We start from the raw sequence: 22,125 nt of genomic DNA on the forward strand, positions 1-22,125 counted from the left end.
AAAAGGTGATGAAGACCATTTAATAATTGTTTGCAAAGGTTTATTCAAGCGAATTAAGGTAGATCCATTATTTTTCCAGACATTGCTGATGAGCAGTTAGGTCGGAAAAATGTCTAATTATGACTATTTTTAACTTTCGGTACAGGCACTTCTGGACATGCAGCTGTCCTTAACTATACTTGTCAGACACACAGTCACCTGCAAAGATCTGGAAGTTGCTGTCTACAAACATTTTCTTCTTCAGGAACTCCTTCAGCTGCTGGATGGACACCTCCACCACCTCGCTGCTCTTCGAGTTGAGCGCATAATGCGCGAAAGCCGGGAACATGTAGCGCTCACTGTAAGGTATGCTGTGGTCGTAGTCCATGCAGCAGTAAGCCGACCACAGGTACGAGGGCACGGCGACGCGCTTCATGTTTCTCCAATTAATGTATTTCCCTGAGGTCGTGACCCCCGTCACGATGTAAGCTTTTCCGAGGCAGTAGTTGTTCAGCCGTTTGCGGAGGGCGTCCTCCTGCTTCCTCCAGACGGTACTCACGAAGCCCGACACCACCGGTACCACGTTGGTGAGGGTGTAGGTCGCGCTCTTGTCGTCGTGGTCGTGCTGATGCACCTCTGGATTAAGAGCGCCCCGCTCGTACATGATGGCGTTGTTGTAGTCGTCCAGAGTGGCTTGCATGTCGTCAAAATTCATGTGTATGTAATCTTGAGGGAACGGCTGCATGTCGGCCGTGTCAGAATATGTAGACAGCTGTGGAGGCAGACAGAGGGTATGAAGAAAAGCTCAAAATTTCAGTTCAGTAGCATCTTAGCATCACAGTTTCTTTACCTGAGGCTCATACATCCACGGTATGTCGATACATCGCTCCCCCTCAGACCTTTTGAAGACGTATGCAGAGTAGACGGGGATGCGCTCCACGGTGTTGTAGAGCGTCACATAGCGAGCCTTCTGGTTGTAACTCTGGCAAATGAAATGGAGGTCTTTGTTCTCGTACCCCATCGGCAGTATTCTGTTATATAGGAATTCGCGGCACTCGGAGGACAACTCTTTCTCCACTCTGCCCTTCACGGCTAATGTCAATACGTTGACGAGGAGGAAGCCAATCGAGGCCCAAACTGCCATAAGGAGGACTTTTGGTGTGCCAATATAGAGCTCAAAACCTGAAGAAAATATCCACAAAAGTCTGTATCTTGGAGATACACGTCATTAAAATGTGTGTCTGGATCTGTCTACCAAGCAAAGGCAGTGAACCTAAATTTTGCCCTCCCCTATGTAAAGTAGTTGGCAGATCCACCCACAGTTGGATAGAGGCTACCGACGTCTAAAGATGTCCCACACCAGACTCAAATGGTTCGACGGGTGGCAGCTGTTAGAGCCGCTAACAGAAAGATGACATCCATTTTGCGTTCTTCTCATTTATTACTCATTTATTGTTGAAAATTTGCAACAAGGTCAGAGGCTGAGGTGCTGATTAGGAGAGGATAGTATTCAAAGCAAGCTGGAGTGGGTGGATGTGGATCATGTGCATAGAGGGGTAACAATGCCCGACAGCTGTCCCCCGTGTGCTCAGATTTGCATAATATCCCTATCAGTTTTTTTCCCCTAAAGGCCCGTTTGCCTCACTTATTCACGCCAGATAAAAGATACATCACAACGAGTGTCTCTTGCGTAATGCCAAATATATTTGACAAAAGTTTTATTGGGTTCACTGCTGTTGTGCCACAACCAGAAAACACAAAAAGAACTGGAGAACAAGTTTCTCAGGAATGTATTTTGGGGCCTAGTTCATAGTAAAATGAACACATCAATGGTGATCATTGGTTTTCTTCATTATGACCTGATTTTCCTTTTGAAATATCAAAATCTGGACTATTAACCCATCTTTGGAGTGTGTCCATCAGACAGTATTCACCTCTCTCTTCTTCTTAAAGCTGCTTTCTGACACGCAGCCTTGGGAGAAAATGGTCACATCACCGTCCGCATCCTTGTGGCTCTTCAGGAAACTCTCCAGCATCTTTAGAGGAAGCTCGGCCACGCTGTGTTCCGTCCCCTCGTTCGGAGCGTAGCCCCCATAGCTGGGAAACATGAACCTCACCTCGTATGGGGAATTGTGGTCAAACCGCGGGCAGCAGTACGCCAGCCAGACATGCCTGGGGATCGCCAGGCGGTCTAGGTTGTCCCGCTGGATGGACATCCCCGAATCTGTCACCCCGGTCACCACGAATGCGGGGCCGTGGCAGAAGTTGTTTAGGCGGCGGCGAATGAGGTCCTGGTATGGGCTCCAGGACGCCACGAGGAAATCTTCCTTTAGTGGGACCACGTTGGTCAGGGTGTAGGTGGACGACTTGTCGTCTGGATCCGATTGGTGGAGGTCGGGGTTCAGAGGGGCGCGTCTGTAACCCACGGCGTCTGTGTAGTCCTCCAGCACGGCCTGGCCATCCTGGATCAGAGGGGGGGTGTCGTCGGTCAGGGGGATCGCCCGCATGCTGCCGCTGGCGTCTTTAGAGACCAACTGGGACAAAGCAAGCTTGTGTTAGCGTCGGCCTGTCTGTCTGTCTGTCTGTCTGTCTATCTGTCTGTCCGTCAGTCTGTCTGCCTGCCTGCCTGTTTGTCTGTCTTTCTGTCTGCCTGTTTGTCTGTCTGTCTTTCTGTCTGCTTGTTTGTATGTCTGCCTGCCTTTCTGCCTGCCTGTCTGTCTGCCTGTCTGTCTGTCAGAACTGGAGCTGATTGGATTTGAGCATTTTCTGTGTCACACTTGGGTTTCCATGCCAACTAGTTAAGAACATGTGCTATTCCTACTTTCTACCTGTGGCTCATACATCCAGGGTGTGTCCATCCTCCTCTTCCCATCGCTCTTCTTGAAGATGTAGGCCGAGTAGAGGGGGAGTCTGCGGGCGCCATCGTACAGCGTGGCGTAGCGCGCCTCGTTTGCATATCTCTGGCAGATCCTCCTGAGGCTGCTCCCCGTCATCCCCACAGGGGGTGTCTGCATGTAGAAAAAATGGCTGCAGTCTCGGAAGGTGCTCGCCACGCTGGTGTCCCCCCGGCGTGACATCATCAGCAGGCAGAGGATCCAGACGTAGGAGGAGAGCGGACGCATCATCTCATGATGGGAAATAAGAATTTCATCATGGATTTGGCATGTTCTACTCCACACAGAGAGACGTCCATCATATCGTCCTCTCTCGGTGTTGCTGTCCACTAATGTGCAATGGCTGCTGGGTAGCGCGCCACTATGCAAAATATATCTGCTTATCTTCTGCGTCTACACTCTCAGTACAACTGCCTCTACTCTCTTATATAGACGTGACCTTTTGAGCTAAGCTATGTTTCAATAAACATACAAACATATGACCTTCGGTGGATCTGAACTCCCTCTTGCTGTGAGGCAACAACGCTGACAACAACATTAGCATCGCCCAAATAGAGCAAAAAACTGAAAATAACAAAGAGAATGGAGAGTTCGTAGGTGTCACAGTGGTCTCCAAATGATGTTCATAAGTTAATCCAGGTTTGTCAAGCACCTTGAAATCCTGGCTTTAAAATGTACTTTATAAATAAAAGATTCTTATGATCTCACTTTTAAAACGAGTTAAAAGTGCTGCACTAGACTGTTGTAATGAGGTACAACACACTTCTAAGTTGTTGTTTTTTTGAAGGATTAAATTTCAGAGCATTTACAAAGGCTTTCAGATTGTAAAATTACAAAATATATATTGTATTGTAGACGTGATACATGCAGGCGATGTACATTTCATGAGCCATAAAAACCATTTCGTGCACGGATGCACACGCACATCTGCACGACTTTATGGAGACTCTGTTGGGCAACAGCGCCCTCTGCCGTCCATCGATCAATGCGTCTTTCCGGCCACATGTTCTGCTCCTCTTTTCAATTCGTCTTCATAAATAAAACCTGAATAAACAAATCACGATAATGTCAATCAATAACCCGCACTATCAGTGCGGCTGCAACTTCCAGATCATTCCCTAACTTTGCCGCGACGCGACGGGCTACTTTTTTTCCCCCAGAAAATCAAACGAGCCTCGCGCGTTTCCGATTTCAATTCAGATTTTTTTTAAAAACAAAACAACTTTTGCATCTAAGTGCGGCACACACCAGCATCCAGCCTGGTAAATAGGGGTGTGTTTGCCCAGCACCGACATTGGTCCGCCGCTTGTCAGTGTCCAGTCACGTGGTGTCGCACGGACGGCCATGTTTCCGAAACACAAACAACAAGAGCAGCGATCAGGAGCCAGTAGACACATACTGATACGCAACTGCGACCGTTGGAGGCGAGGGAAAACAAATAAAACGCAGAGCGCGACTTTCTCGAGTACGATTCTGTCGAATGAGTACGTTTACAGTGTTTAAAGAGACCAATGCATGCGATATATTGGCTGTAGAGGCGCCGTGCAGACGAGCAGTCCAGTCGCTCGAAACAGTGAAAGGTAAGTCATGGTTCCTCTTTGCAGCTTTCTTTTAGCAGGCTGGCTAACGCGAGGCTAGCGCGCTAACCTCGGCTCGTGCAGCGGGGAAGGGTTCGGGGTGAAGGCCCGCTGGAATGGAGCGTGTGTCGGGTTCTTTTCAAAGGGAATTTATCGTTGGAGTCGGTTGTGTGCGTGTTTGCTGCGACCGCGGCATGCTAGCGCTAGCTCGACGGCGGAGCGGAGGTGGTCGCCCCGCACATTAGCGAAGCAGGCCGGGGGAGTCGGATTGTAACACTCCGCCCCCCTCCGCCATCATATCGGGTGTCATTTGAGCCGACTAGCTAGGCCTGCTCTCGCTGCACATACCTTAGCGAAGGCGAGCGAGCTAACCAAAGTCTTGTTATGCAGCTATGATTATTGCGAGGAAAATTCTGCGGTGGTTATCATTCCATTTTATTCGATAACAAGCCCAACCGACGGGCAGTAATGTAGCTGTGTGTACGCTAACGCAAGCGGCTAATATCACCCTGGATCTATTTCGCGTGAACGCTAGCCCCCATTTAGCACACAAACAATCCGGCGTTGATCAGTGCAAGTTAAAAGAGATATATATGGTTGGATGTATATTTCCGGGTTGCACAGCTTCGTTTCCATTGTCTGAATTTGAATAGGCCACATTTAGATGCGCCGTAATTTGCAACAATTCCAGCGTTGCAGGAATGGAAGGAAACGGTGTTTGTGTGTGACCTTGCGCCTGGTTGCCCAGTTCAAAGTTTGTAAGAAAGACTTCGTGCACTCCCTCCAAATTTCAGATTTTTCCTCCCCACGCTTTGATTTCGCTGCCTTTTTTGTTTTTATCCCGTGGACCGTTTCCAAGGTGCGATTATTGAAAGTCAGCTAATTAACGAGCTGCTCGGCGTGATTTTTAGTTCCGCTCGTTCATCTGAAGAGTTGCAACATTTCAACCTTTTCAGCAGCTTTTCTTTCTAATTCGGTCGTGCACGGATCCATGTAGCCCTTCAGATTGTATGTCCAGGTTTATAGACTTGATCAAATGGGTGGAATACTCCCGTGCCTATTGGGATGCCACATCTGGGTGATGGCACTGAGTTTTGGGGTATTTGTATCAGTAACAAGCTTGTTCCGAGGATTCTGCTTCATTTCAATCATGCAAACTTTCTCTGCGCCACCGCGGGCGCCGATACTTTGAGAGGATGCACCCCGTAGTTAGATTTGAAGCTCCTTGTACTGTCACAAAAGAGGAAAATTCCATAAGAATTCTCTAGTCTGTACTTGGGCAAGTAAGAAATTCCCAGTTTTAAACCATGAGAAGTCTACTGGAGTGCTAATAGCCGTCCTCTCTGGCTTCACTTGGATGACCAGGCGTACGTGCACATCATGAGCGGCATAACCCCGACTGGAAGTCGTCTTGGAGCTGTGTATGCGTGCATTTTTGCCACAATTTGCATGTAAACATGCAAACATAATGAGGACTGTTATTATCCCCCAGAGACTGAACGTCTGTCGGTGCAACCACCCCGTCGCTAACGCTACTATTACAAGCATACCGCGGTTGCTGGCCGAGCTTTTCTGACTCTTCACAGCGCCGTCCGCCAAGAAATCGTCGTGGTCGAACCTGAAAGATCAACGGAGGATCTTTTTTTCCTTCCAAGTCCGAGCTCCAGTCGGCTTACACTTGGTTAAAATGATGTAATGGTGCCATATAGACTTGTGGAGTTACTCATTTACTACCTGTAGGTGAACGCTACAGCGCCATATAGAATTTAAAAAGGTCGCTGGTTGTTATCCAGTCAGATGGCCGCCAGAGCGACGCAGGTGAGGGTCAGGAGGTGATGGCGTGCTCACTCTCCAAGTCTCAGACTTTGAGTTCATGGCAGATGCACTAAATATGGAGATTCAAGGGCCTGGAAATGGGCTTAGTTGCTACGACATCTCAGCAGCCAGCTGCGTCGTCTCAAGCAGCCGATGCGGCGATATCACAGGAAGAGGCGTCTATAGATTCATGACTCGCAGCAGGCCGCCGAACACTGACGTTTAAATTGATGTTTTACTCATTGTTTTGGTCAAAATGGAGGCAATTCTTCAGTTGCACTTGAAGCGCGTGCACCCAGGGTGACTAAAAACAGCGTAAACTGTAAATCGCTATGTTCCAGATTCCAAAGCATCCCATCAAATCCTGATTGTTTGGTCCGCGCTGTCCTTTTTTTACGGTCAGGCAGGGCCTCTATACAATGATATGAGTGTGCAGTGGCGTTTACGGGAGGCGGTCATTGTTGCCGTGGAAATAACGGACTCCGGTGTTTGATATTCAACCCCGACTCGGAAATTTCGGGACATTTTCTCAGCCCAGTAGGACCTTGAGCATCTCGCATCCCGCGGATGCAGCGCGCTGGACATGGATCGGACCAAACCTCATTTTCTGTCTTTCCTAACCAGTCCTCTGCTCTCCCCCCCCCCCCAGGCGTGTGACAGGAGGAGGCTCGCAAATCAAGGAGTCACCTGAAGTGTCTCCGCCAGTCCACATTTCAGCCGGGGGAAGAGGAACACGGAGAAGCGAGAGGGAGAAGAGACAGAGGAGGACGAGTCGCATCTGCTCTTGGCAGCTGTTCCAGCAGCCTGTTTTTCATTGGCTGTTGTTTTGTTCCCCAGTTACCTTTTTTTTTTTTGTTGTTGTCTTGACAAATCGGCTCCTATTTTTATCCCTAATGTGAGATCTAACTGCTGTTTAAAAAAAGAAAAAAGAGAAACGTCACTAGCGAGAGTTTTACTTTCCACCGTTGATTCCCGACGTTTTTTTTTGTTTCTTTTTTTACGTTGAACAACCTTTTTTTCCCTTTCCCGCGGCTGTGAGTAGCAGGAGCTTCCATTCTCCGATTATTGGCTCGGTTAGGACCTGATAACCTGGTAATCCTCAAACACCTGAAACTGGCAGCTATTCTCTTCTCATCTGTGTGTTTGGGGAGCTCCGCGACCACAGCTTAAGCACCACTCAGCCTTCTAGTCACCTAAGCCTAACTAAATCCAAGCCAGCTTTAGGCCCAGTCCAGCCTGCTCCGATCACCTGGACAGGGTAAGGTGGTTCTTTTTTCCCACTTTTTAGCGCAGTTTTCTCTTTTTTTATGTTGACGTGTTTCTGTTTATCTCCGCGTAGATACTCAGTTCCGTGTGGACGTGAGGAATATGACTGCTGAGACTCTTAACTTCGGCCCAGAATGGTAATTTCTCAGGTTTTTCTGTCTCTATTATTATTATAGGATTATCAAATGTTCTGTATGGTGGTGAAGAGGGAACAAAATGAATGTCATTGTTGTTGGGTGTACCCAGTTGAATTTGGTGATGTTTACACAGCAAGCAGATCCCCCGAGGATTGGGATGCTAATGCTATCTAATGTAGCATGTCTGCGTAACGACGCGGATAATTTTGTAAGAAGCGCACCGGAAATGGTTATGCATGTCTTCTGCTCCGTTGCTGGCTGGTTTGTTCCTTAACCCCAAGCACGATTCGATGACACGGGGCCGCAGGTGCACCCGGGTCTGCCGGGTCGCGTCTATACAGAATCGGGTCTAAATGCCATTTTTTCCCCTGTTCGCATTGTCCTTAAATGTCAATAGGACGCATGTTAAAATGGGTTTCCTGGCCAGCGTGAAACAAGCTTCAGAGCTTGAGTCCTCAAATGAGCAATGGTGACAATGGAAGCCCTTGAACAGGAAGAAACCTTGAGCAGGACCAGGCTCATATAGGGGTATTTCTGTGTGGTTATGGAGGAGAGGTGGGCGGGGGGATGGAAATAAAGAGGAAGGGAGTCGATGCACTCTTAAGGGTCGGATCATCACGTCTAAAGTATTATATAGTGTAAATAGTCCTCGGTAAACATTGAGCCCTTACCTGAAACGCCTTGGTTCCACAGAGGAATGTATTGTAAATGGAAGGAGAGACGTCCAGAAGGTATTGTTCCACTGGTACCTTGTCAGAGCATGTTTTTGTTACAATTTAGGGGGGGGTGTAAGTCTCCAGTTTGGGAGTACTCCCCCTCTAATGGCCTGTGACTGCTGTGTGCATTCTTGGTGGGACGCCAGGCTCTCCGAATTTTTCCGTTTTTCCACAACCGCAGCTGCTTTCCTCTTTGCGTCCCCGTGCCCGTGTCAGGTCCAGACCTCCTGAAAGCTCCCGCCCTTTATTTGTTCCTGCGGCAGGCGTCAGGGCCGGGGTTTGCTCTGCGACGCGATCACAAAGGATTATTACTACCTCTGGAAAATATTTGAGATTTCATCCCCTGGCCTATTAAGGAGGGAACGTTTTGCCAAGACGGATACCGTATTACAAAGCTATTTCTTTGTATCCCTCCCACTGGCGCGATTCCACCGTGCTCCTTGTTATGCATATTAGTCGCTGCTCTATTTATTTTTACCCTCTTTGATGCGCCACGAGCAGCTCACCAACGCGGCGCTCCCATACCTCTCGCGTCGCGCTCCCACCTCTCCACGTCTGAGCTGCATATGGTTTTGATGTGGGGCCGCGAGTCAATGACACACTTTGTTGAGCATGTGAATAGAGCCATTGTTGGAGCGGGCCTTGGAATCCGGCCTGGCGGTAATGGCTTTTTAAACCGAAATCTTGAGATCGCGGAGCTTTGTGTCCGTATCGCTTACCCAGAGCGCAGAAGCATTTGGGGGTGCCGTGCCACCAGACGGGTAGATGTGACGTTTTCAGAATCACAGGAAGGGTCCTAATTTGTTTCCAAGAGTGTATATCGTTCAGAAATTCCTCGTCGGTTCTCTGTAAGTCGCCTTTTAATTTGCTGCGGATTTGAGAATTGTTTAAGCTGCACACCGCTGAATGTTTCCCACGCGCTCTTGTCTTCGTCCAGGCTCCGTGCACTGTCCAGTGGGGGGAGTGTGACGTCCCCCCCTCCTTCCCCCGCCATGCCAAAGTACAAGCTGGCCGAGTACCGCTACGGCCGAGAGGAGATGTTAGCACTTTATATCAAAGACAACAAGGTAAGACTGACAAGCCTTCCGAAAGGATCAGAAAGTTGACCCACCAAACTTCTCTTCTAACTCTTCTCTTCTAACTCTTCTGTTCTGACTCTTTCCCTCGTCTATATTTAGGTCCCAGAGGACATGCAGGATAAGGAGTTTGCTGCTATTCTGCAAGATGAGCCCATGCAGCCACTGGCACTCGTGCCTCTCACCGAGGAAGAGCAGGTCTGTCGAGAACACGTTCTCCGGGGCATCAGGATACCTGCATGCGCGTTTCACCCGCGCAGGACAGGACCTGTGTTCCAAAAACACGTTCTGTCTGTTAACAAAACGCGTTCCTCACATTCCTGCCCTTTTGCGCTCTCCATTCTCTACCTTTGCTCTCCAGAGGAATTTCTCTATGTCTGTGAACAGCGCGGCGGTGCTGAGGCTCATGGGAAAGGGAGTGGGCGGGGCTGCGCCCGCCGGGGTGGCTAGAGGAAGAGGGGCCACACGAGGCGGTCGAGGTAAGACACGTCGACTGAGACACTTGTGCTAAAGCTAACGCGACAGAAACTCTGGCCAGAACACTTAGCTGATAATACAATGGATGTTATGGCTAAAGGCAGCAGAGGTTATCCAGGCCAGCTGCTCGAGTGTTTATTCCCCCTGTTTCCCTGCATCTTGATTCAGCACACTTCCTCTTGGCCTGTTCAAGTAACCCTCCTTTTGTTTGGCCACACCTGCCTTAAACCAGTGGCTCTGCTGAATTTACCTTGCGCACAAACCCACTTAAAGAATACGGCCAGTGTAAACAGAGGCAGTCCACTGAGGAAACTGTTGCGACCAGTTTAAAGGGGATACAGACCAGTAGCAGACGTGCTCTAATTGTGATGAGCTTTGCTGGCATTTCAATGTTTCTTTTTAATAGTTAACACACAAAGCTTCTGTCTCTGTAAAAGGACGGGGTCGTGGCGAAGGTGGATTCTACCAAAGAAGTATTGAGGAGGCAGAGGGGGGTTTTGGCCGCAGTGTGCGAGAGATACATCGCAGCCAGAGCTGGGATGACCGGTAAGTAAGCCCCAGCATCCACTAGGGCAAGCTGAAGTAAAGTATTGAAACTGCTTCACTGCTGGAACTATACTTGGGTCTAACATTCTTGGTGGATCTGAAGCATTATCCCTCCTTCCCCCCAGGGGCGAGCGTCGTTTCGAGAAGCCACTACGGCGGGAGGTAGGGCGCCCCGGCTTCGAGGAGTCCGCCGGTCCTGTCGTTCCAGGGAGAAAGGAGTACACAAGGGCTGACAGCGACAACTGGCGCACCCTCCGAGAGGAGCAGGACGAGGACGACGGGGACTCCGCCAACAGCTGGAGACTCTCTGGACCCCGCAGGGACGGTACGACGGTAGTTTTTGTGTCTGCAGCAGGTTATTTGGGGAACAAGGATGATTTAAACTAAGTCTTGCGTACAGCTCCAGATTTATTTTGAATCGGGAGCAAGGCTGTGAGTCATCTGTAGCTAATGTTTGACTTTGAGCAGAATGTGAACCAACAGTGATCTGTCCTTAATGTCGTTAGAAACCAGCTCCGACTGTGGGAGCTGCAGGTCTTTCTGTGGTGACGTGTAGTGCTGCTACAATTGTCTAAACATGGTGGTCTTCTTCCTTGTCAGATGGTCCTCGCTCAGCAGGCTGGCGAGACCATGCTGGTCCAGGTGAGAGCCGCCGCAGGAAGTTCGACTTTGACTTCCGGGACTCTGAAGGTCACGGCGGCGGGCGGCGACGCGCAGGCAGCGATGGACTAGAGGACGAAAGGGACGGCCTGCCGGAGTGGTGCACCGACGAGGAAGACGGCGAGATGGGCACTTTTGACTCAACTGGTGCTTTCATGCCTATGAAGGTGCGTCGATGTGGCCATCAACTTTGGGTGTCATCGGGCTTCGGGAGCGCGCACGAGCGCTTTAATTCCTTGTTTTTAACAGAAGGGCGGCAAAGAGACAATCCTGGAGGAGGAGTTGGAGTTTAAGGGGATAGAAGAGGAAGAGGAGGAGATCGCTGAAGAGAGGAGCAGTGCAGAAGGAGATAAAGACAAGGGTGAGCAGAATGTCTTCGAATTTCCAGTAATTTAATGGAAAAGTGTAAAGAAAGAGCTTTTCATCCTGAAGTGTTCGTTTCGGCCCAAAGGAACTTTTGTATACTTCTTGTAGGACTTCATTTTTTAAACCTTCTTCTGACAGAGAACAAAGAAGCCGCCGCTCCCGCCACCGGGGACAGCGAGACAAAGCCAGCATCCTCGTCCCCTTCACCTCCAGTCCACAGCACCCCTCCGCTGATGGAGCCCCGACCCATCAAGGCTGCTCTAGCCCTGGAAAACTCCCAGAAGAACAACAGCCTCCCTGTCCAAGCCTGCAGCGCACCCAGTGAAGGTATCCCTCGTTCCTGGACATGTGTGGTACAAAAGTAGGACCCTTCAAAGTCTGTTTCGTGTTGCTTCCAGTTTTCGTTTTGTGGAATTCCTCCGAACTTTGTCATTAAAAAAAGACAAGACAAGGAATTAAACTTTACGACATCATGCGGGACTTTTCATCAAGTTGTAGGAGTACAGGTGGTTGTTGCAAGTATTCTTCCGCTTCCCTTCTACAGAACTTTGTCAGAATTAGCAGAACAGACCATAGAAGCCACCTGGGAGCTGCTCGCCATCGTTTGCAGGGTCAAAAGCGAGTTTGAGTGTTATATGCTGACGAAGACGCAGCCGTGGGCAGCCTTCATTGTTTATCGACAGCAGGGGGGCAGGTGGACGACGGGAGGGGCATTGCCACGCAGATTAGCTTCCCTTCGTGCAGTTTTCCCCAGACCTTTGTTCATCTTCCACACAAAAACATTTCTGCAAATTCTGCTATATTTTGCGTTAAATATTGAAATATTGTCGTGTAGGATGAAGGGATTTCCTTCCTTTCTGAACCTTGTGTGCAGAGTTGGCTAATCTTCCACCTTTGAGCTCAGTATGTTTATGCATTCATATAAATATCCCTCCTTTTACCTTCCTTTTTTAATTTAAAACCTGAGATTATGAAACGGTCTTCAGAGCTTCCACATTGCTCATCTGTCCAAGTCTCCGGACGCCGAGAAACTCATCTGTGTGGATATTTTGGTCTGATACAATATGTGTTTAGCTCCAGTCATATAATATCTTGTTTACTGACTGTGCTGGCTGATTAAGCCAGTCAGGGGATCTAACAAAATAATCAAAATAATCTTAAGAGAAAACCAAAATCGTTGGGATTTGTTTAATCTGTTTTTGATTTGATTTTTTTTAAAGATGGGGGTTCTGGAGGCTGCTCAAAGGCCCAAACGAGTCCCAGCCCAGCTACTACTTCCACTCCCTCCGCCAGTTTGCCACCTCCACCCCCTTCCTCCGTCGTCCCTCTCCTCCCCCCGTCTGGGGGAGACACCGAGGACGACGAGGGCATGAAGCACCTGCAGCAGGTAGGAACAGCGTTGAGGCACTCTGAGGCGTGGGGAGGATCAGAAATGAGTTCTTGGATAATATGTGTTATAATTGCACGTAGGAGGCAGAGAAGATGGTGGCGTCACTGCAGGACACCTCTTTGGAGGAGGAGTGCTTCACCCAGGCGCTGCAGCAGCAGGAGAGCAGGAACACGGCAGCTGCCCTGCCGCTGTCGCACGAGGCTGCCATGAAATGGTTTTACAAGGACCCACAGGGAGAAATCCAGGGTAATCTCACACGACGGCCTTTATTACGTAGCTGGAGACGTTCACGTTACCCGAGCAACTAAATAATCCCCGTCTGATGGTGCCCCAGGTCCCTTCACCACAGTGGAGATGTGCGAGTGGTTCCAGGCCGGCTACTTCACCATGACCCTGCTGGTGAAGCGTGGCTGCGATGAGGGCTTCCAACCCCTGGGCGACGTCATCAAGATGTGGGGCCGCGTGCCCTTCGCCCCGGGGCCCTCTCCGCCACCCCTGCTGGTGAGGCAGCCACCACCAACGCAGCGCCCGCAGTCCACCCGGGGGCCCTCTGGGACTGTGAGTCAGAGCTCGGCCTGTGTGTGTGTGTGTGTGTGTGTGTGTGTGTTGGGGGGGGGATAAAAGCTGTATAAATAGGTCAGACAGGTTATAGAAAATGTTTTATTTTAAATGTTGATATTTGAAAAGTGAGGCAGATTCTATTTTAACAATGGAGCAGCTGCTAATGCTAATCCACTATTTATTTGTCTATTGTAGCATCTCTGCTGTAGAATAAATGCAAATGTCTGTGTTTTTCTTAAATCTATCTTACCAAAGACAGTGTCTGACCTGTTACAAAGCACGGGCGAAATTTGAATGCCTGCAACTCTTTGTTTCAGGGTAACCTGGACCAGGAGCGCCTGAAAAAACAGCAGGAGCTGGCAGCAGCCGCAGCTCTTTATCAGCAGCTCCAGCAACAGCAGATATTTCAGCTCATCAACAGGTAGAGCTACAGCACGCGCATTAATTGCAATCTCATTTTTCCATTTAAACCCGGCTCTTAAATGCCCGTTTTTGCCTCTTTCCCTGCGGTAAAGGTGCAGTGAGTCGGGTATGATGCCTTCGATGAATAGGTCGATGTCAGTGCCAGATACAGGGTCCATGTGGGACATGCATACCTCAGCTTCACAGTCGTCAGGTGCGTCAGAGACCGCCACGGCGTACGTTATCAGTGTCCGAGTGTTGTGTAACGCCCCGGTGGTGTTCCCTTGCAGGCGGTGAAGCCAGTCTTTGGGATATAACAATGAATCCTTCTACTCAGGGTCCAACTATGGAACAGCTTCAAAAGGTGAGTACGGTGCTCGTGTCTATGGTAAATAAACGTAAGCATCATTTTTAGCTGCCTCAAATGCAGCGATTGGATTGTAGCATTGAAACTAGATTGATTCCCCCTCCCCCCACCTGCCGTGCGCACCTCAGCTCCAGCAAGACAGGCGAGATGCTGAACTCAGGGCGAAGCGCGAGGAAGAGGAGCAACGTAAGAGGAGGGAGGAGAAGAGGAGGCAGCAGGAAGAGCAGAAAAGGAGAGAGGAGGAAGAGCTCTTCAGACGCAAGCAGGTAGGAAAGAGCCGCTTGTATTTCCCCCGTTTGTTTTGAAGCTCAAAAAAACAAATGATGCCAATAACGCTAATTTGCCGTGGCTCCCCTAGTGTCGTCAGCAGCAGGAACTGATCATAAAGTTGCTGCAGCAGGCACCCCAGCAGCAGGGTCCTGGGGCGGGGAGCTCAGGCTGGTCCGGGGCTCCCTCCTCCGGGCTCACCAAAACGGGAAAGCCGCCGGCACTGGCTCTGCTGGAAATGCAGCAGGAAGCCGAAAGGCTCCTGAAGCAGCAGCAGCAGCAGAGAGCCCAGCAGCAGCGGGACCGCGTGAGTTGCCCTCCTCAACCACGTCAGCGGCCACGACCACACAAACCCACACGTCACGTAGATCCCCCCTCTTTTTCCCCCCCCCCAGCACTCGGGCTTGTCGATGGGGAGTTCCTCTCTGGGGAGCCAGTGGAGCGATGGTGTCGGCATGTGGGCCGGGCCTGGGGGCATGGATGGGAAAGGAGTCGGCGGAGGCTCCTCCAGCAGCATCGGCATGTGGGACGAGGCTGTGAAGAACCAGGCAAGCCTCCGTGGCAACGCCAACAACAACATGGGCTTGAAGAACAGCCGTAGCAGCCCCTCTCTGAGGTACGAATGCCAAGTCATTGCGTTTGGTTTCCTTTTTAAAAAAAAAAAAAGTAAATATCAACCGAACCCTGTTTACAGCGAACAGTACATGATGAGGCGTAAGCGGACGGACGAGGAGGAGAAGCTGCTGAAGCTGCTGCAGGGCATGAAGCCTCAGGACGGCTTCACCACCTGGTGTGAACAGATGCTGCATACGCTCAACACCTCTGCCAACAACTCCTCCTCCTCTCTGGATGGTAGGCTGCTTCCAGTGAGGCGTTGACATCACGCCCAGCGATGCCTCGTTTCATACCGCTGACCTTTTCTCGTGCCCCTCCTTCGGAAAGTTGCTACAATTGTGGCCTACCTGAAGGAGGTGGAGTCTCCCTATGCAGTTCTGGACTTTATCCGGTCCTACTTAGGGGACACAGTGGAAGCCAAAGAGTTCGCCAAACAGTTTCTGGAGCGACGTGCCAAACAGAAAGCCAACCAACAGAGACAGCAGCAGCAGCAGGTAGGCCTGAGTTTGTTGAGGTAATTGCACCATACGTTAGGCATTTAAATCCAAATAAAACTTTATTATATTATTATTAATGATATTAGAATCATGCTTTTGCTATAAATAGATCAGGAGTGAGTTCATTGTAGTCATCATTCAGTTTGTCTTACATCTTCCTTCTCCTAGTTATCAAAGGAAGTGGCCGGATTGAACATGAACTTCCCTCTGCAGGTACATCCAGATATTTATGCAGCGATTGTGGTGATGACGGATTTTAAAAAAAGAATTTCCTTCTCCTCCTCTCTGACTGTCCAGGCATTTCTCTGATCTTTTGCTTTTCTCTCAATGCTTTCATCTCCAGGACTCAATGCGAGGTATGAATCCAAGCACCCTGCAGTCCATGTTTCACGCCAACCACATGGGCAAGGCTAGTAACTACGAAAACCAGGGGGGGAAGATGAAGAAGAAACAGCCCTTGATGCTGCACTCTGACCCCAGCATTTTAGGTATGTGCACCTCGCCAGTGTTTAATTGTTGACTTGTGGGCCTGTATAAATGTGGCCAGCTGTTTATAGCATAACCTTGTAAGGAATACAACACCTGCACACAGTATCAGGTTACAGTTACACATAATAAATAAGAAGAGGTGCAGTTTTCTGAGAGAAGAAACTGTTTATTTACTCTGGAAAAATATAACGGATGGCTTTATAAATGTGATAAAGATACAATAATTTCCCATAATGATCACAACAGCTTGACCCATGAACTAGAAATCATTTGTAATGTACATACATTTCCCTGTCTGTGTTGTACTTTTAGACAGACATGCATGATAAGGGTTCCACTTTTTATAGAAAGTGCGCCATCTGGTGGCTAGATAAGAAACTGCAGGGAATACGTTCGGTATTTGTCTCACGAGCCAGTTTTTACCCTCACGTGGGAAAACTCTACGTTTGACACCTCTCAGACAGTTGGTGCATGAAATGAGATGGGACAATTCAAAAATGATGAGGTAGATAATGGTGAATAAAACAAGTCTGTGACAAGTCACATTTGTAAAGAAGGTCAAACCTGGCCTAAATGGACAGCTTTTCCTGAATTATGTCCTCTTTCACACAATAGCTCAGCCTCCAAAGGCTCCTCTCACTCCTCTATTCATTCTCTTCTTCCTATGTGTCGTTCCCCCCCCCCCCCCCCCCCCCCACAGGGTACTCATTCCACAACGTGGGCGACTGTCTGAGCCTGAACGAGATGGAGATGGTGGAGGATTACTGATGTGACGCAGCGCAGCAGCAATAGCTACCTGAGGCCTTCTGTCTTTTAATCAGACAAAACCTGATGACGAATGTGCACTGCTAGGGGAACCGTAGGGGGGAGGGTGGGTGGGTGAGCGGGCAGGAGCGGAGCGGGACGACTGGGAGGGTGGCGCAGGGTGGAAGTACCCAATTCTCCACCTCCCACTCTTTCCTTCCCTGCGGCATGAAAAAAAGGGCTCCCTGCTGCACCAGTTTATCACTTGAGCTGGGGAGAGTGGACTGAGTTGGGGTGAGTTTAAAGGAAGATGGGTATCCTCTGGCACTCAAAAGATTAAGCACCTTACACTGAACTAATGCACTTTATTGAGACAGGATTTGAATAGTTTGCGTGTGTCTGAGTGCTTGCCCACGGAAACTGGAACGGGAGAATCGGTCGGGGGAGGGGGGCATTGTGTGTGAGTGTGTGTGTGCGTGCATGTGTGTGAGGACGGTCGGGGGACCTTCAGTTGAAACCTTATCAGAGAGCAAATCCTTTCTCAAAAGACAAACACTGTTGATATTTCTCTTGTTTAGCATTTTTTTTACATTTCTATAAAAAAAAAAAAAGTTAAAGCTATTGGGAAAAAAATGGATTTAAAAAAAAAAAACAAACTTGAAGATTTGCACTTGCCTAAAAAAGTTCATGAGAAAAAGACAAAAAAATCTAAACAGGTGGGGTAGATATAGAAGTGAATATTTTTGTGAATGTGTATGAATGTGAGCGTTAGTAATATGCTAGTGCACAATGTTTTATTTTTTCTTACGTTGCTTACCAAGATGTATGACACAAGAGGCCATTTTTTATTTTTTTCCTCCTCCCCCCCAGTTTATAATTTTGTATTTTCATGGTTAGTGTGTGTGTGTGTGTGTGTGCGTCCCTTTAAGCAGGCATCTGTTGACAGTTAATAAGAGAGAGAGGGCAATTGCACAACACATCCTTCCTCTCACCAGCTCCTCATCCCCAGATCGGCATGGAAACGCGTCTGTTCATTGTTAGCTTTGCATCCTTCACCACCAGGTGAATTCCCCTTTGCTTCTCCAGGTGGGGAGCCGTCTGCGGCCCCTCGCGGACTCGCAGGCAGCGAATCATGAGGGACATGAGTGCGTGAATCAGTGTGTGTGTGTGTGTGTGTGTGTACATTTACTGTTCCTACAAATGAGTTCAGATTACAGGTACTCATTTTGTGCTTTTTTTTTTCTTTCTTTTTTCTTCCTGCGTGTGTAAGACTGCACATTTGTGCCTAAGAACTCGGATAGGGTGCACGGCCATTGAGACATTAACTCTTTTTTTAGAGCGAGTGTGACCCGTGTCAGTGCTGAGCACAGCGAGTGTAAAGTATGCCTGTTTATATCGTATATATTTCTCGTTCGGTCTAGGGGTGATCCATCAAAAGGTTAATCCAAGTCTGTTTTCCTGGGGTGTGATCACGTTGCCTTTTGTCAGCTCTCGAACTTGTGAATGAAAGGTGTCGAGTTTCTGACTCTGAAAAAAAACAAAACAATTACAGCATCTTAATGTGCACGTGCACAGAGCGGTGCATGAAATGTTAGCATATTGTGTTACTTCTTCATTGTTGCAATTTGATAATGACGAGTTTTCTTTTTTAATGAAAAATATATATGAATATATACATTATATACAAAGTTTAAAAAGTATTTGGACTAAGAGAATGAGCACTTGGGGCTGCTATTTTTGTTGTGTGTGTGTTTATTTTTTTTTTCTTTTTGTTTTTCAGTTTTGGTTCATTATTGCCATGTGAAGTGTGTGTATTTCTTAAGAAAATATTGAATGTATTCCAAAAAAAAGACAAGAAATCCATGCTGATACCAGATATTTTTTTTCCTCAGAAGATTTCAAAAATGGAAACAAAATACACAAAAAAAAAAAAAAAAGTCAAAGAGCAAGGACATTTTTTTATTTACACAGTGGAGAAGAAGAAAAAAAAATCCTGGGATGGAAACAGTTGAACACACTGCCTCTACAATTCTGGTCGTACAAATAGTGACTAAGAATTTAAAAGAAAGGACTCTTTCGATTCCATACTGGAGCTTTGGTTGTTTACAAGCCACATGGATATTTGTGGGTGCAGTTATTTTTTTATTTTTATGATTATTATTTTTTGTTTTTTTGTTCCCACGTGAGACGGGTGGGGTCTGCAAGCGCGCTTCTGCCATATTGGACACCAAGAGATGTCGGTTCGAGGATGAGTCGCAAACACAGGAGATCCTGGAGCCGGACTCGCGCGCGTTTGTAGATCCTGGGACTTGATCAAGCGAACGAGTGGGATCTCTGTTTTTTGTTTTTGTTTTTTTTTTTGCGGAGAACGGAGTTGCAGGGCTGCAGAACCCTCGAGAGAACCGAGAGCGGGAGGTGGTCGGGGGGGTCGTCTAGCCTCCCCCCTGACACTCTTGAGCGCTCGCACCCTGCCCCTCACCCACTCACCTATGCACTTTTGTTCATTCAAGCTGTGAGGTACCATTTTGGGGATGGGAGCACAATTTTCAACAGGAGGATGGCTCCGACTCGGAAGTCGGCAAAAAAAAAAAAAATTCCCAAACCGAACTGAGAGACTGGAGAAGCGAAGCCTTCTCCCTCCTCCTGTACATAACCATATTTTTGTATCACCTTTCCAAGTAAAGAAAAAAAAGATTCGCAAATGGATGAAGGAAAATTGACAGTGACTAGAGTAAATGTTCAAGAGAACTTTTTCTTTTTTTCTTTTTTTTTTGAATGGCGAGTGACTGGATTCCTGCGCTTTTCCAGTACCCCTGAAGTGATCAGGACAGGAAATAGAGATGGACTGAGGCATTGGACGTTGGGCTAAAGGGACTGGCCGGTACTGGTAAAGTCGCAGCTGGGAATCTCAGAGGAACGGTGCGAGAATCAAGATGGTTGGTAGAGCTGCCGCATCGCCACCTGATGTGGCCGCGTTGAGAGCCGCATTGACTCATCCAAAAAACGAACAATCCTCGGTGTTGGTAAGACGTCTTTGCTTCGTTCACCAGTAGCGTCAATCCATAGATTTAGCTAGCTAATCTCTTGACGGTGGAGTGATGATTTTGACCTTTTTTTGCCCCCTCAGGAGTCTGGCTGTACTTTATTTGCTGCCCTCTGCAAGGAGGATCTCATCGACAGCCAACCCCATGAGCCCGTTGATCCTAAATATGCCCTTTCTGAGCTTGAACCCTAAGAAACTGTGTTGACCTCAGACTGGGCAGGCCGTCGGCATTATCAGCTGGACAGTTGCCAGATAAAGTTACAGCTCACCCGGCCGCACAGCCCATCCACGCCGGAAGGTCCGGAAAAGGACGAAGGGCCACCAGCTGCTCAGGTGTCATCGCCCGGCCCGAGCCCCAAACTCCAAGGATGGGGAGACGCCCAGCGCGGAGCTCGGCCGGCTTTTGGCAGATGTGGCCCAGTTACACAGGAAATCCCTGTAACTGTTGAACTGGAGGAACTGAACGAATTGTACAGAAAAAGACTGAAACATAACCCGCAGACACACGGCTCAACACGCATACATTCTAAAGTCCAAAGGAGTTGCAGACACACTACATACACGCCACCGAAAGCAGCTTATACTCAGATCGGCTCTACGTCTGCAAACAGGGCTAAGTCGATATCGACCCCCCCCCCCCCCCGATGCAAGCATCAGTGCTCATCAGTAAACGCTGAGCTTTGTAAATAATGTAAACCTTTTTTGTTTTCCTCATAGCGGGTTTTCCTTTATTTCTCTGTTCAACATGCCTTAAAAATGTACAGTTCCGTACCGAACTGCTAACTGAAATTGTTCTCCAAGGATTTGAGTCGGGAATCGCCTCGTAAGAAAAAAAACGTTTTGTTAGCGACCAGAACGGACAGTTCTGGATTAAAGCCGACGGGTGCCCCACCACGAAATTGACTTGTTAGCTACGTAATAGAGCGGCAGGTTTTCTTTGATTATCCAATTCTAATTTTCTTTTCTGGTGGTTGGCTTTTGTTGCCCTTTTGGTTTCCTTAAAAACGAGTGGATTTGTTCGGATTTCCTGTTTTAGATTAATGCTAAAGGTGCAGGCTAACAAAAATGGCTGACGTCTGTACTGGTGGGAGCTGAGCTGATTGTGCCACATGAACAGGACTAGCTTTAAGATACGCCCCCCCCCCCCCCGATACTTTGGGGTGAACCAAATTTGGTGAGACTAAAACCAAACCCCTTGGATTCATCTCGGGTTTTGTTAAGAATCTTGGCTTTTTGGTGCACTTTTTTTTACACTCCAGGGGATTAAATGTTATGCAAACTGCTTGATACTTGCCGTATTAGTTTCCAGGTTCCAATTTCCACGACCCGGTTTTTCGGCCTTGTCCTTTAACTTTGAGAACAGGGACAGAACCCAGCCCGTATTTCCTGGCCTGGTCACCCTTTGATTAGATCAGCAACCCATGGGTCAGTTTACCTGAGAGAAAACTGGTGCAGATCGAGCATCTTAATAAAGGTTCGTGAACTAACTGGATTTCAGAGATTAGTGCTTTTAGTCAGCAATTTGTGTGCATCCTCGGTGACTAAATGTTGCAGTTTTTAAAGTGAAATGGCAATTTAGTAGATCTGTAACTTTATCTTTGGCTTAATACTCGTGCATGTTGATTAGGAGAGGTTTGGGTGGCCCGATAGCTGTAGTGCTAATTAAATTGCTACAGCAGGCAGCCTTATGTCAGGACTGTTAAATTGATATGATGCTAAATGGTTACTTAAAGGAATATTGTAACGAACGAAAAGTGTAAACTTGCTATCTCTCGTGAATGACATTTTTTTAATAAAAAAGAAGAAGAAGCAAAAGTATTATTTGATGCAACTTGGTTGTCCATCTTAGAGAAACTAAAAGTAGGATTTTTTTTCTTTTACTGCATGACTATGCTTTTATGAGCAGATAAATTGAAAAGGTGGAACCAAAAAGCCCCAGATGTTTGACAAGTCCCGCCTCGGTCCGATAGTCCTGCTATATGATTAGTGTGCTGTTCTGTCCCAGTCAGCTCGGCTCCTCTTTGCTTAATAATCCAGAATGTTGTTAAAATAACAGCAACCTGTAATGAAAAGAACAACAGAAAGATGTGTAAATAGTTTTGCTTTTGTTTGAAGAACAAAATAAATACTAAATAAACGGCATTTAGCATCGATTCTTTGGTTTCTTCTGCATGTTTGTGTGTGTGTGTGTGTGTGTGTACTGGTGTGTTTGCCACCATGCAAGGGCTTTGTGGTTGTGCG

General features: G+C 48.0%; 3 protein-coding genes across 4 annotated transcripts; 1 reads left to right on the forward strand and 2 right to left on the reverse strand.

The window, feature by feature from the left end:
• Positions 1 to 18: 18 nt before the first annotated feature.
• LOC130523398 (endonuclease domain-containing 1 protein-like) lies at positions 19 to 1,295 on the reverse strand. The gene is made up of 2 exons (XM_057028673.1): positions 830 to 1,295; positions 19 to 751 (listed from the first exon to the last, which is right to left on the reverse strand). The coding sequence occupies exons 1-2, from the start codon at positions 1,121 to 1,123 to the stop codon at positions 170 to 172; spliced, it is 876 nt and encodes a 291-aa protein (XP_056884653.1). The 5' UTR covers positions 1,124 to 1,295; the 3' UTR covers positions 19 to 169.
• A 370-nt stretch (positions 1,296 to 1,665) lies between these two features.
• LOC130523396 (endonuclease domain-containing 1 protein-like) lies at positions 1,666 to 4,105 on the reverse strand. The gene is made up of 2 exons (XM_057028670.1): positions 2,808 to 4,105; positions 1,666 to 2,513 (listed from the first exon to the last, which is right to left on the reverse strand). Exons 1-2 carry the CDS (start codon positions 3,102 to 3,104, stop codon positions 1,899 to 1,901), a joined length of 912 nt encoding a protein of 303 aa, XP_056884650.1. The 5' UTR covers positions 3,105 to 4,105; the 3' UTR covers positions 1,666 to 1,898.
• Positions 4,106 to 4,165: 60 nt separating this feature from the next.
• gigyf1a (GRB10 interacting GYF protein 1a) lies at positions 4,166 to 22,026 on the forward strand. Of its 2 annotated transcripts, none has more exons than XM_057028666.1 (26): positions 4,166 to 4,453; positions 6,915 to 7,523; positions 7,605 to 7,668; positions 9,322 to 9,451; positions 9,563 to 9,658; positions 9,822 to 9,939; positions 10,375 to 10,483; positions 10,609 to 10,808; positions 11,084 to 11,310; positions 11,393 to 11,504; positions 11,648 to 11,836; positions 12,730 to 12,896; positions 12,980 to 13,145; positions 13,234 to 13,457; positions 13,778 to 13,881; positions 13,976 to 14,076; positions 14,153 to 14,226; positions 14,358 to 14,495; positions 14,588 to 14,803; positions 14,892 to 15,112; positions 15,191 to 15,348; positions 15,439 to 15,605; positions 15,777 to 15,821; positions 15,952 to 16,096; positions 16,798 to 19,864; positions 19,969 to 22,026. In XM_057028666.1, exons 3-25 carry the CDS (start codon positions 7,634 to 7,636, stop codon positions 16,863 to 16,865), a joined length of 3,210 nt encoding a protein of 1,069 aa, XP_056884646.1. In that variant the 5' UTR covers positions 4,166 to 4,453; positions 6,915 to 7,523; positions 7,605 to 7,633; the 3' UTR covers positions 16,866 to 19,864; positions 19,969 to 22,026. The 2 variants fall into 2 exon arrangements, with proteins under 2 accessions (XP_056884646.1, XP_056884647.1); XM_057028667.1 differs by having other exon boundaries at positions 4,167 to 4,453; positions 15,439 to 15,600; positions 15,775 to 15,821.
• The last annotated feature ends 99 nt before the right edge of the window (positions 22,027 to 22,125 follow it).

This window comes from Takifugu flavidus, chromosome 3 (genome assembly GCF_003711565.1).
Source record: "Takifugu flavidus isolate HTHZ2018 chromosome 3, ASM371156v2, whole genome shotgun sequence".
Lineage (NCBI taxonomy): Eukaryota > Metazoa > Chordata > Actinopteri > Tetraodontiformes > Tetraodontidae > Takifugu > Takifugu flavidus.